Raw genomic sequence first — 14,064 nt, 5'->3', positions numbered from 1 at the left:
TGTCAGTGGTTACCATGACGACCATGAGCATAGGAACCCACATGTAGCTTGGAGATGGGATATTTATAAACCCCCCCTTACCAGCGGTATCCATGGAGACAGCTATGTAGAACACAGGGAATGAAGCGCTGATGATGATTGGAGGTTGCTGGAATATGGGATTCATATAGTCGCCGTCGGGGGCAGAAAGAATCTCCATATTTCAACTTGAATGTTTTTTTTCCATAAATGACTGCCCTACGTTGCCGTACGTACAAGGGTGTCGCGCCAAAGTAGTGAAAATAGCAGATCTACAATCTCACAATGTGTCGCAGTGCGACACGTTGTGAGCTTGTAGATCTGTTTTTTATAATATTTTTGAAACAATTTTAAGTGAAAGTGGTTAAGTGTGTGTGTGTGTGTGTGTGGGGGGGGGGGGGTTATAAATATTGAACCAATGAATAGTATTAACAAGAGCTTGTGACTAAATAATAACCTGATTGGATCCATTGGAACACTGGTTCTTTTTTGTCCATTTCCTGTAAAGTAGCGGTGTTGGATATATGAGGCTTCCACCTGACACTAACGACGATATGTTTCATTAAGGATTTGACACTTTTATGGTGACATGGACTTCTAGAAGAAAGTTATCCAACATAAGTATTGTTTGTATATTTCACTGGATGTCATATATATAACAGTCAAAGAGGAAAGAGAATGAAGCAATTAAGGCATGGTGTCACTTCAGGATCCGTCGCTGTCGGGTGGAAACCATTCCTTTTTCATTTTTATATAAAATATGAAAAATATTAAAATAGTGAAAGTAGCAGATCTACAAGCTACCAACGCGTTGTGAGCTTGTAGACCTGCTACTGTTACGAAAGAAAACTAGAAAAGGTGCTCCTCGGAGCACTGCCAGACCCCTAGTGGTTGAAATCTGAATGGCCGGACTTCGCATGACGTGTGTGCAGAGGAAAAGAGGGACAGACCGACCGACCGACCGACCGACCCACAAAGCCTCCTGTAGGCCGACCCCCTGGGTCTGGCAAAAAAACATAAAAATTTGAAATATGGAGATACAAGGTTTCTGCCCGACAGCAACAGATTGTTAATGCATGCAGACAGGGGATTCAACGTCAAATCTTTGCATGCTGGGAACTTTTATTTACGCCAACCACTTGACCCCTAGCATTCCCATTCTGAGGGGAACATTAGCTGAAAATAGCAAGCTCACAATGCCTCACAGATCGGCTATTTTTGGCAAAGAGGTTTGGTGTTGAGGGAAAAAAGAGCAGACCAAGTACAGAGCCAAAGGTCAAGTTTAAGTATTGAGGGTTATGTCTTGAAATACACATGAACATGAATCCAACATATTAACAGAAAATATAACAAACAAATAAACAAACATTTACACAAACAACACTGATGATGGTGCTGTCAAACAAGTCTATGAAAGCTATGAATTTTTTTTATCTGCAACACAATTTTATACAATATGTAGTGGGGGGTCTCTGTCTCAGCCTCAGCTAAGGGGTCCAAGGCCTGAAAAACGTTGAAGACCCCTGATTCTATACTGCAGAAATGCATGCAATCTCTATGAGTGAGTGAGTAAAATAAGATAACACCTTTATTGATCCCGCGAGGGAAATTCAGTTGCCAAAAACAGTACAGCAGTTAAGATACAGTTACAAGGAAATAAGTATATGTGTGTGTGTGTGTGTGTGTGTGTGTGTGTGTGTGTGTGTGTGTGTGTGTGTGTGCGTGCGTGCGTGCGTGCGTGCGTGCGTGCGTGCGTGCGTGCGTGCGTGCGTGCGTGCGTGCGTGCGTGCATGCGTGCGTGCGTGCATGCGTGAGTGCGTGAGTGCGTGAGTGCGTGAGTGCGTGTGTGTGTGGTAATCGAAGTCAATTGTTTTCACATTATGTTTTGTTATGACGCTTTTTTCAGAGACACATCAGGAGAAACATCAACCTTTCTCTGTCCCAGCAACACACTCTCACGAGATCTAGCGCCAGTAAACATAGGACGTTCGCGAGGTCTGACGTAACCGTCAGACAGTGACGCTCACTTAGGAGATGCAATTTGTGTACAATTTTGCCTCTGGTGGCTAAAGTTCTTCCTAAGGATCTTCCTAAATATCCACCATCTTTGGAAAACTATATCATAGACCAGAGGTTCAACGTTTTAGCTCGAGACCCAAAAGAGAAATTTGATGTCTCCCTGGGAACTAGTCAAAATAGCAGATCTACAATTTTCACAAAAAATAATAAAAAGATTATGAAACTGTTTTGAAAAATTTAGATTTTTAGGGGGACATTTGTGAAAATCTTGTGAATAAATAATATAACATAATTAAAGACAAAATGTAGGATATGACAAATAAAGGATAATTTACCCTCGACCCATAAAAATGGGTCCGCAACCAACAAATGGATCCCGAGTCCCGACCCAGTGTTTGGGAAACAGGCTGGTCACATGAGGAGTGAGATCCACTGAGGATCCTGAGATCCACAATGACATTTTTTTTTTACCTTCACATGAGAGAGATAAGTTTACGCACAATGGGAATATTCTCTCACAGAGCTCTCTTATCTCACGTGCTGCGTTTCATAAGGATTCATTCAGAGCTCTCTTTCACCTTTGTGTCAGGCAGAAACCTCTTATCTCCATATTTTAACTTTTAGATTTTTTTTAATAAATTAACGCCCTACTTGATCACACAACAGCGTCACACATAGGTATGAATGAGTGAATGAATTAATAGCTTTATTTCTAACATGTATCAAAAGTAGCAGATCCACAAGCTCGAAACGTGTAGGAAGGAAGCGACACGTTTTGAGCTTGTCGATCTGCAATTATTTGCTGTTTTTCAATTTCAATCCTGAAAAGTAACAAATTACTTTGAAGTTTCCACCCGACAGAGACGATATGTAACAATAGAAATGCTTCAAATGCATTGCAAGTGTGGCTGGTTTTGAATGCTGAAATTGTACAGTGTACATACTGTATATAGGCCCATATTATACCAAGTAGAGTGAATACAATAATGTACAACTGGCAACTTCACCTACTCCATTCTGCTAGCTGTACAACTGCCTTTTCAGAACATTTTATTTTAATTCATTTCCATAATGAGGACTAACATGTAAATATCTGAAGCTGTCCCTTATCCTTTGCCCTATCTTACACATGTCTACCTTTAAAATGTTAACAGAATCTAACTTCACATTGTCACCTAGCCCTGGTCTGAATGGGTCATCACTGAGAAATACAACTCTCAATAAACATCCTTTGGAATGACTAATTAAGTTCAGATACTTTATGAAAATTGTTTTAGGAGATTCCCCCAAAGGCAACAAACTGGAAAATGTCTAATTCTTATAGGTCTAGTTGACAAGACAGTAATAGCCTAATAGTTGATGGCAATGCAAAGTATGTGTCCAGTTAACAACATACACATTAACCCATAGCATCCTATTCTGGGCATGTCTGTCTGTCATAATAATAATAATAAATAATCTGGCGAAAATAGGTGAACATTCAGCACAAATAGCTGATCTACTGTACATCTTGTAGATCGGCTATTAGTTCGGCTATTTTCGGGGAAGAAAAAAAGGAGGGGGACCAACTATAGACCCCTGGGGGACCCCTGCGGTCAATGAAGTACCGTATTTTGGGTTTAAGTGGTTAAAGGACGAGTCAGCAAAATGGCTTCTCTAAAGCATTGGCTCTCAAAGTGGGACCCCCAGGGGGTCCCCAGCCAAATTAGTTAATATGGCGTAACAATAGTTTTAACCACTTTATCCACACTTTATACTTTGGCTATTCAAAAATAGCAGATATGTACATGTACTTGTACATCTACAATATTTTAAATCTGCCAGGGGTCCCTGACTCCCTGGCAGAAAACGTTTTCAGATGAGGGGGTCCGCGGCCAAATATATATCATTTTGGGGTTCCTTGACATGAAAAAGTTTGAGAACCACTCCTCTAAAGTTATTAGTGGGGCCTCATTCATTCAGCATCACGCCACACTATCCTGAAGAGGCCCTCTACTTGTTGTCCGGGTGGAGGGGGGGGGCGGACTCCATTCTCTGTGACCGGCGGTATTTGAACTGGACAGCCTGCATATCAATCAGCTGCCCTCTTGCGCAGTCGCCGCCCACTGGGCTGTGTTATCAGATTTTGAGAGAGAAATAAGCAACTAGGTTCTATGAAAACAAGCCCAAAAGAAGCGACTATGGGGGGGGGGCTCCCTTTACAAATACATATACAAAATGTGTGAGAACCACTGGTTTAAACATCATTTAGGATGCAAGCCCAAAATAAGCAACTACACTTTAGAAACAAGCCCCAAAAATATGCAATCCGGAACTACCAATATTTACAAGCGACTTTACAGACAAACGAGCCGAAAGTCGCTTATAATAAGCAGACATGGCAACCCTGGTGAGCACGCGGGGGGTCAAGCCATGCCCACACCACGGTGCCAGGGACGGACCCATAATGACCCCCATTCATTTTTTTTTTATTACACTCGAGCACGGCTTCCACTGACTGCCCGCTTCCAGGGGTTTGGCTTGTTAAAAAGAATGCCAAACATCCTTGGAATTGGAGGGGAGCCCTGGTTGCATAGCGTGGTGGCACACGCTCAATAAAGGAGTAGGATAACGGAGCTCATCATGGGCCGCTGGCTGCTGCTGAACCACTGCCCTGGAAGAAGCAGGAGAGTTGTTGCTATTTTGAGGATGTTGGAGGATTGGAGTCAGCTCAGAGTAATCATGTGGAATTGATCAAGCTAAGACTAAAGTGGCTCCCAAACTTTTGGGAGCTCGGGAGACCAAGAAGAGAATTTCGATGTCTCCCTCCTTGGGACCCAAACTAGTGAAAATAGGGTTCACAGTCAAAAGTCACACAAGGGACTTTTATTTGGCAGGGAGGGAGGGACACCATGCATGCAGTGAGATCAACAGGCGTAATCATCATGAATGTGATATCTGTCTGTGTAGCAACACCAACACTCTGTAGCGCTCATCATGTCACCATCATGACATTTTACTTGTTTTTGGCACTGAACAATCTATTACATTTCAACAGATTAATTTATACAGATGAATGGGAACGATTATGATGATTATGCAAAATCCCCCCCCCCTGTGTATGCAGAAAGCTGGGGCCAAATAACAGCATAAGTGTCACCGTTTCTACATCAAATACTGTATTTCATAATCAGAACATTAAATGGGTAGTTCACCCCCAAAATAACTTTTTTTCTATTGATTACTGACCATCTGGAGCCTTGAATTCATAGATATTTTTTTGTTTTTGTCACATTCCTAAGCCAATAATTTGATTATAATAAATGTGTCCCCATTGATTCCGGTAGGAGACACAAATGCATTTGTGTCTCCTACCGGAATCAATGGGGCTAAATTTATTATAATCAAATAATAAAGGAAGGAATGCGACAAAAACAAAAAAATATCCATGAATTCAAGGCTCCATGGGGTGAGTAATCAATAGAAAAAAAGTTATTTGGGGGGTGAACTACCCCTTTAACATGGGAATGTAGCAATAGAAGAACGCTATCATTTATGAACGATTCTGACCCCAAAAACAGGAGGGGAGGGGACGCGCGTTAAAACAGCTTGCTCTGTCTCTCTGTCTCTCTCTACCTCTCTCTCTCTCTCTCTCTCTTGTCAACTGTGCATGCCTTCTTCACGTTCCTCCTTCTCATCAAGTTGTATACATTGACAACCAACAAATGGATCCCGAGTCCCGACCCAGTGTTTGGGAAACAGGCTGGTCACATGAGGAGTGAGATCCACTGAGGATCCTGAGATCCACAATGACATTTTTTTTTTACCTTCACATGAGAGAGATAAGTTTACGCACAATGGGAATATTCTCTCACAGAGCTCTCTTATCTCACGTGCTGCGTTTCATAAGGATTCATTCAGAGCTCTCTTTCACCTTTGTGTCAGGCAGAAACCTCTTATCTCCATATTTTAACTTTTAGATTTTTTTTAATAAATTAACGCCCTACTTGATCACACAACAGCGTCACACATAGGTATGAATGAGTGAATGAATTAATAGCTTTATTTCTAACATGTATCAAAAGTAGCAGATCCACAAGCTCGAAACGTGTAGGAAGGAAGCGACACGTTTTGAGCTTGTCGATCTGCAATTATTTGCTGTTTTTCAATTTCAATCCTGAAAAGTAACAAATTACTTTGAAGTTTCCACCCGACAGAGACGATATGTAACAATAGAAATGCTTCAAATGCATTGCAAGTGTGGCTGGTTTTGAATGCTGAAATTGTACAGTGTACATACTGTATATAGGCCCATATTATACCAAGTAGAGTGAATACAATAATGTACAACTGGCAACTTCACCTACTCCATTCTGCTAGCTGTACAACTGCCTTTTCAGAACATTTTATTTTAATTCATTTCCATAATGAGGACTAACATGTAAATATCTGAAGCTGTCCCTTATCCTTTGCCCTATCTTACACATGTCTACCTTTAAAATGTTAACAGAATCTAACTTCACATTGTCACCTAGCCCTGGTCTGAATGGGTCATCACTGAGAAATACAACTCTCAATAAACATCCTTTGGAATGACTAATTAAGTTCAGATACTTTATGAAAATTGTTTTAGGAGATTCCCCCAAAGGCAACAAACTGGAAAATGTCTAATTCTTATAGGTCTAGTTGACAAGACAGTAATAGCCTAATAGTTGATGGCAATGCAAAGTATGTGTCCAGTTAACAACATACACATTAACCCATAGCATCCTATTCTGGGCATGTCTGTCTGTCATAATAATAATAATAAATAATCTGGCGAAAATAGGTGAACATTCAGCACAAATAGCTGATCTACTGTACATCTTGTAGATCGGCTATTAGTTCGGCTATTTTCGGGGAAGAAAAAAAGGAGGGGGACCAACTATAGACCCCTGGGGGACCCCTGCGGTCAATGAAGTACCGTATTTTGGGTTTAAGTGGTTAAAGGACGAGTCAGCAAAATGGCTTCTCTAAAGCATTGGCTCTCAAAGTGGGACCCCCAGGGGGTCCCCAGCCAAATTAGTTAATATGGCGTAACAATAGTTTTAACCACTTTATCCACACTTTATACTTTGGCTATTCAAAAATAGCAGATATGTACATGTACTTGTACATCTACAATATTTTAAATCTGCCAGGGGTCCCTGACTCCCTGGCAGAAAACGTTTTCAGATGAGGGGGTCCGCGGCCAAATATATATCATTTTGGGGTTCCTTGACATGAAAAAGTTTGAGAACCACTCCTCTAAAGTTATTAGTGGGGCCTCATTCATTCAGCATCACGCCACACTATCCTGAAGAGGCCCTCTACTTGTTGTCCGGGTGGAGGGGGGGGGCGGACTCCATTCTCTGTGACCGGCGGTATTTGAACTGGACAGCCTGCATATCAATCAGCTGCCCTCTTGCGCAGTCGCCGCCCACTGGGCTGTGTTATCAGATTTTGAGAGAGAAATAAGCAACTAGGTTCTATGAAAACAAGCCCAAAAGAAGCGACTATGGGGGGGGGGGCTCCCTTTACAAATACATATACAAAATGTGTGAGAACCACTGGTTTAAACATCATTTAGGATGCAAGCCCAAAATAAGCAACTACACTTTAGAAACAAGCCCCAAAAATATGCAATCCGGAACTACCAATATTTACAAGCGACTTTACAGACAAACGAGCCGAAAGTCGCTTATAATAAGCAGACATGGCAACCCTGGTGAGCACGCGGGGGGTCAAGCCATGCCCACACCACGGTGCCAGGGACGGACCCATAATGACCCCCATTCATTTTTTTTTTATTACACTCGAGCACGGCTTCCACTGACTGCCCGCTTCCAGGGGTTTGGCTTGTTAAAAAGAATGCCAAACATCCTTGGAATTGGAGGGGAGCCCTGGTTGCATAGCGTGGTGGCACACGCTCAATAAAGGAGTAGGATAACGGAGCTCATCATGGGCCGCTGGCTGCTGCTGAACCACTGCCCTGGAAGAAGCAGGAGAGTTGTTGCTATTTTGAGGATGTTGGAGGATTGGAGTCAGCTCAGAGTAATCATGTGGAATTGATCAAGCTAAGACTAAAGTGGCTCCCAAACTTTTGGGAGCTCGGGAGACCAAGAAGAGAATTTCGATGTCTCCCTCCTTGGGACCCAAACTAGTGAAAATAGGGTTCACAGTCAAAAGTCACACAAGGGACTTTTATTTGGCAGGGAGGGAGGGACACCATGCATGCAGTGAGATCAACAGGCGTAATCATCATGAATGTGATATCTGTCTGTGTAGCAACACCAACACTCTGTAGCGCTCATCATGTCACCATCATGACATTTTACTTGTTTTTGGCACTGAACAATCTATTACATTTCAACAGATTAATTTATACAGATGAATGGGAACGATTATGATGATTATGCAAAATCCCCCCCCCCTGTGTATGCAGAAAGCTGGGGCCAAATAACAGCATAAGTGTCACCGTTTCTACATCAAATACTGTATTTCATAATCAGAACATTAAATGGGTAGTTCACCCCCAAAATAACTTTTTTTCTATTGATTACTGACCATCTGGAGCCTTGAATTCATAGATATTTTTTTGTTTTTGTCACATTCCTAAGCCAATAATTTGATTATAATAAATGTGTCCCCATTGATTCCGGTAGGAGACACAAATGCATTTGTGTCTCCTACCGGAATCAATGGGGCTAAATTTATTATAATCAAATAATAAAGGAAGGAATGCGACAAAAACAAAAAAATATCCATGAATTCAAGGCTCCATGGGGTGAGTAATCAATAGAAAAAAAGTTATTTGGGGGGTGAACTACCCCTTTAACATGGGAATGTAGCAATAGAAGAACGCTATCATTTATGAACGATTCTGACCCCAAAAACAGGAGGGGAGGGGACGCGCGTTAAAACAGCTTGCTCTGTCTCTCTGTCTCTCTCTACCTCTCTCTCTCTCTCTCTCTCTTGTCAACTGTGCATGCCTTCTTCACGTTCCTCCTTCTCATCAAGTTGTATACATTGACAACTGTTTTGACGTGAGGGGGAGGCGGGGCCTTTGCGTTAGTTGCGGAGCTCTCCGCAACTAACGTAGAGAGGTATCAGGACTCAGACCACACGGATCACAGGCGCAACTTTTCTAACAGCGAATAATAGCTAAAGTGGTTATTGTGAAGATGTATGAATGATGAAAGCTGAATTCATAATAAATAGCCTTAATAAAGTGCATTTGAGGTGACAGTACGCCTTCTAGAGGTAGGCTACCGGAGCGCAGGAAGCAGGCTCCGGCCAGCTCTGGCATTGATTAAGCCCTGTTGTTTTGTTATGTAAACACAGGGCAAAGTTACATACTATGCCTTTAAACTAGTGGGTATAAGAGTTCATGTAGTGTGTTTCTTCATCTCTGACTCAAAGACAGAGAAATAGAGGAACACACACAACATTATGAATTCTAAACTGACCACAGACTACTGATTATCTAATTAGACATCGGCACACACAGGCCAGAGTATGAACAATAGGGGGTCCTGGGCTGCAGAATGTGACCACCCAGCCGGAATTCAACGGAGGTGTCCAAGTGGAAAAGTGTGCTCAGATTTCAGCCTCTGTCTGACCCTCACTGCTTGTCGTTGTTGGCCCAGAACAGGTTGTTATCCACTTGTAGAAGATGGCCATTAAGTTGTCCTGGGAAACTATATGCTTACATACTGTATGGTTTACAGAGTGGTCACATAGACAAGTTTATGGTCTCACTAAGACTTTATACAACTCTCACACAGACACCATACAAAGACAAGCATGTATGTCTTCCAGTTCAAGGACTTTACCACTTGAGCCCTATATGTCAGTGGTTCTCAAAGTGGGGTCCTTTGGGGGGGGGGGGGGGGTTCCAGAGGATCCCCAGCAAAATGAGTTAATATAGCATCACAATCATTATAACCCCTTTATCCATATTTTATACGTTGGCTATTCAAAAATAGCAGATATACAAGCTCACAGCGCTTTTCTTTTTTGAAAATCTTGAGTGTTCGATTTTCGAATAATTTTGAATTGTGAGCTTGTAGATCCATTTTTTCTATTAAATATAATAATAATAATAATAATAATAATAATAATAATAGTAATAATAATTGAGACTCACCAATGGACACAGAGACTAATGCGTGTGAAAATGTTGAATATGTCTCTATCAAATCTTCAGCCATCTCTGGATGAAGGAAAAAGCTGAGGAGATCAAATGAAATCAAATAATAGTAGTCAATTTTCTTTTTCTCCCCAAGTAAAACATAATTTACAACTATAGAAAAACTATTCACCCATGATAGCCTTGAAGTAATTTTCTATAGGCTATTAAACTTTCATGTTAAACTTATTAGGCTATAAATCAAACAACAACCCACTTATTATATTAATATCAAAATTTAAGGTATCCACCAGCAAATTAAGTAAATATTTATTTTCCACTACAGAACCACAGAACTGTCCATATCCCAGTGATAACATATTTAACCAGTTCAACTCCAGTAATAACCGATAGCTATCTATTCTAACTCTATGGTAATAACAGATTTAAACATTTAAACTCACCAGAGAACTGCCCATATCGCAATAATAACTGATTTAACCATTTTAAACTGACCATATCCCAGTAATAACTGATTTAACCATTTAAACTCACCATATCCGAAAAAGATTTAAGCAGTTTTAAACTCACCACAGAACTGCCCATATCAGTGATAACATATTTAACTCACCACAGAACAGCCCAGATCCCAGTGACAACACTGTGGACGAACGAGGTGCAGATGTTCCTCCATTTCCAGGTGTTTCTGCAGGCGGACTCTGGGACGGGCAGCTGGCCGAAGACAGTGTTCAGCAGCCGGAACAATCCGACCGACGCTCCGGTGGTCAGAACCACCGAATGGATCTCCATGGTGTCTGGAAGAGGACCAAGGTCTAGATGTTCTTCTGGCTCTTAGTAGCTGAAACTCTGCTTCTTTCTTCAGGTTCCTCAGGTGGGTGTGGATTCTTTCACAATGACAGATAGATAGATATAGATACCACACCACATGCACAGATCAATTCAAATGTCAGTCAGTCATTCATAAAAAAGAAAAAACACACACGCTTTTGTCTGCAAAAAGGAGGCGTGGAAACAATGTGTCAAAGTGAGGTTTTTTCCCTCCCTCTCTCTCTGACACGAGGTGTGGATGTGAATGTGTTCTGTAATGATGATGATTGGCAGAAAAAGCCAAAATGATGGTGATGATGATGGTCAGTGGTTGATTGATGCTGGCGTGGTGGTGGAAGCTTCTCTATGTAATACAACACACTGACCTCTTGTGTAACTTTGTGGTCATCTGCAATGTGTGTGTGTGTGTGTGTGAGTGAACCTAACAACAAGGATTACCCGCGCCCGCCCTACTACGAAGGGGCGTGGCTACACATACACACAATCACATAACACACTACGTTCAGTGTTGCCAGGTTCTGAGAAAGAAACAAGCAAAAAAGTCTATGAAATCAAGCCCAAAAAGAAGCAACTATATATATAGGCCACATGAGCACTTGCTATTTGAAAATAGCAGATCTGCTATTTTTTTTTAAAGGTCTTGAAGAAAAGAAAATATTATCAGATGGGGGGGGGGGGGGGTCTGCAGATAAATACATATTAATTTGGGGGTCCTTGATTTGAAAATGTTTGATAACCACAGGGTTAAACAACATTACACAGCAATCCCAAACATAATCAACTACACTTTCGAAACAAGCCCAAAAATAAATAAATAAATAAATAAAAAGCATCCCGCAACAACCAATATTTACAAGCTACTTGAAAGAAAAACGAGCCCAAAGTCGCTTATAATAAGCGGACCTGGCAACGCTGACCACGTTTATGTTATTCAAGGATTTTGAAACCTGGATTCCGTTTTCTGTATAACAGCGACACCAAGTGGTCAGAGAGAGTGACAACAACACGCTGTAACTGTTTTGCAACTGACCTCCATCTGAAGATATTTTGTAACAATGCAAGATTTATATTGTTAAAATGTTTTTAAAATATTAAGGAATTCTCAGAATATTAAAAAATTGTTAAAATCGGAACACGAGAGCTCATTGACAGGACCCCAATGGAAACAAGCCACGTGCTTTCTTGGGTTTAATCATATTAGCATCCTTTTGTACTTTGTACTTTCTGTGCTTTTTTTTGCAGACTGTTAATAAAGTATTCAATCAATCAATCAACCAGTCAATCAATAAATCAATCAATCAATCAATCAATTCAGAATCTAAACAATTCAAATGGGAAGTGATGAAACAAATAAATGAGCAGAAACAATTGGAACTGGAACACAAGCTAATAAACAAGCTTTGATTGGATGAAATTGGAATTGGAATTGACATGCCACCTGAAAATGTATATTTACTGTTTACTAAAGAACTGGAGAGGCTACTTTAAATAGAAATAATTATAGCCTACTATCGGAATATATATAGAGCTTTACATTTGTAACAATAAACGTTTAGTTTCTAACCCAAAAATATCACTTACATTGGAACCCAGTGTCCAGACCGAAACGTTGATATTCAAAGAGAGACTGTCTTGTCTTTTATTATCTCCTTTATCTCCTTTTATAACCTCTTCTATATGTATTTTCATTGGACAGCGGGCGTCGAGGCAGAACTCTGCAGTGGTGGAAAAAGTACTCACATGTTTTACTTAAGTAAAAGGACCATAGGCTACTGCAATGTAGAAATTCTCTTATATCCTAAGTAAAAGTCAGGAATTAAAAAAATACTTGAGTAAGAGTACAAAAGTATTGGTATCAAAATGTATGTCATAGCCTAGCTGCTATATATAATATAAGTAGAAAATACTCATTATGCAGAATGTCCCATTTCACAAGGTATCATCATTATGTATAAAAATGTATAGAAATTTGAGCCAGAACACTCAAGCATTGCATCTGGTCACTCTGTCCAATGTGATTGTGATGTCCATGTCAAATAAAATAAACACAAGCAAATATAAACCTGCAGTTGTAAATCAATCATAATGTAGGCCTATGACACTGACATGTCTATTAACTGGTATAGGCTACAGCTAGAAAGCACAGCCTGCAATGAGTTCAAGTTCAACTGAGCTCAAGTTCAAATCTTTGTTTATATAGATGATTTCATAAATATAACATTATTTAAAGGGAGTTCGGTTTAAACGCTGCAGGAGATTCTAAATACCAGCTGAAATACAAACAAGTTATGTAGATAACTTGTTATACTTGTTTTTTGTTCTCTTGTTTGATCTCCTCCCCCCCTTCTTCTACCCTTTCGTTATGGAAATAATGATAAGATGGGAAGTTGGGAACTATGCACGAAAACGAATTTCACCCACTCGTACTTCTGTAAACCTGTGATGTGACAATAAAGATAATCCATTGATGTTTATTATTTAGTTTAATTAATTATTCACACAATTTGAAATGACAAAGACAGGAGGATTCTAGAATGCAAACCCTCCATTTGTCTGAAATAAACATTGCAGGCAGCAGTGTAGAAGTTTTTTGTTTTTATTAATGTGATTTAATATTCATTATATTTATTATTGTCTCCGCCAGGCCGAAGGCATGGCGAGAGAGTATGTTTTACCCTCCGTCCGTCCGTCCGTCCGTCCGTGTGTCCGTCCGTCCGTCCTGTCTGTGTGTTAGCAGCTAATCTCCGGCACCGTTGGCCCGGTCGCTCCGAAACTGTGCACACACACTCCCTTGATGCCAATTCAGAACCTCTGCCCCAATTTTTTCACATGGGCCTGTTATAGCGCCACCAGGAGGCCGATTTGTGCAAAACCCATTGTTTTACATTACTCCTACAGATTTTATCCAAACGTCATGCAAATCGGTACACAGTATCTCTATAGTCATGTGATCAACACGGATCTGTCCGATTTCCCATATTCCATCCTCATTGCCTATGGTTGGCTTCCAAAGTTTGCACGATTGGTCCGTTTTGAACAAAAACAGCTTT

At 40.6% G+C, this 14,064-nt stretch overlaps 1 protein-coding gene across 1 annotated transcript in view; it reads right to left on the bottom strand.

Moving 5' to 3' along the window:
* tlcd2 (TLC domain containing 2) overlaps positions 1-11,129 on the bottom strand; it is a 44,921-nt gene extending 33,792 nt beyond the window's left edge. Inside the window, exons 1-2 of the mRNA XM_080428753.1 lie at positions 10,797-11,129; positions 10,184-10,266 (exon numbers count right to left, since the gene is read on the bottom strand). Of these exons, the coding sequence (XP_080284879.1) occupies positions 10,184-10,266; positions 10,797-10,975 (262 nt within the window). The 5' untranslated portion in view covers positions 10,976-11,129. The remainder of the gene's footprint in view (positions 1-10,183; positions 10,267-10,796) is intronic.
* Between the last annotated feature and the right edge of the window lie 2,935 nt (positions 11,130-14,064).

This window comes from Gymnoscopelus braueri, assembly GCF_963280865.1.
Source record: "Gymnoscopelus braueri genome assembly, chromosome: 5".
NCBI classification, from domain to species: Eukaryota; Metazoa; Chordata; class Actinopteri; order Myctophiformes; family Myctophidae; genus Gymnoscopelus; species Gymnoscopelus braueri.
This window is presented reverse-complemented; position numbering and strand designations above follow the sequence as displayed.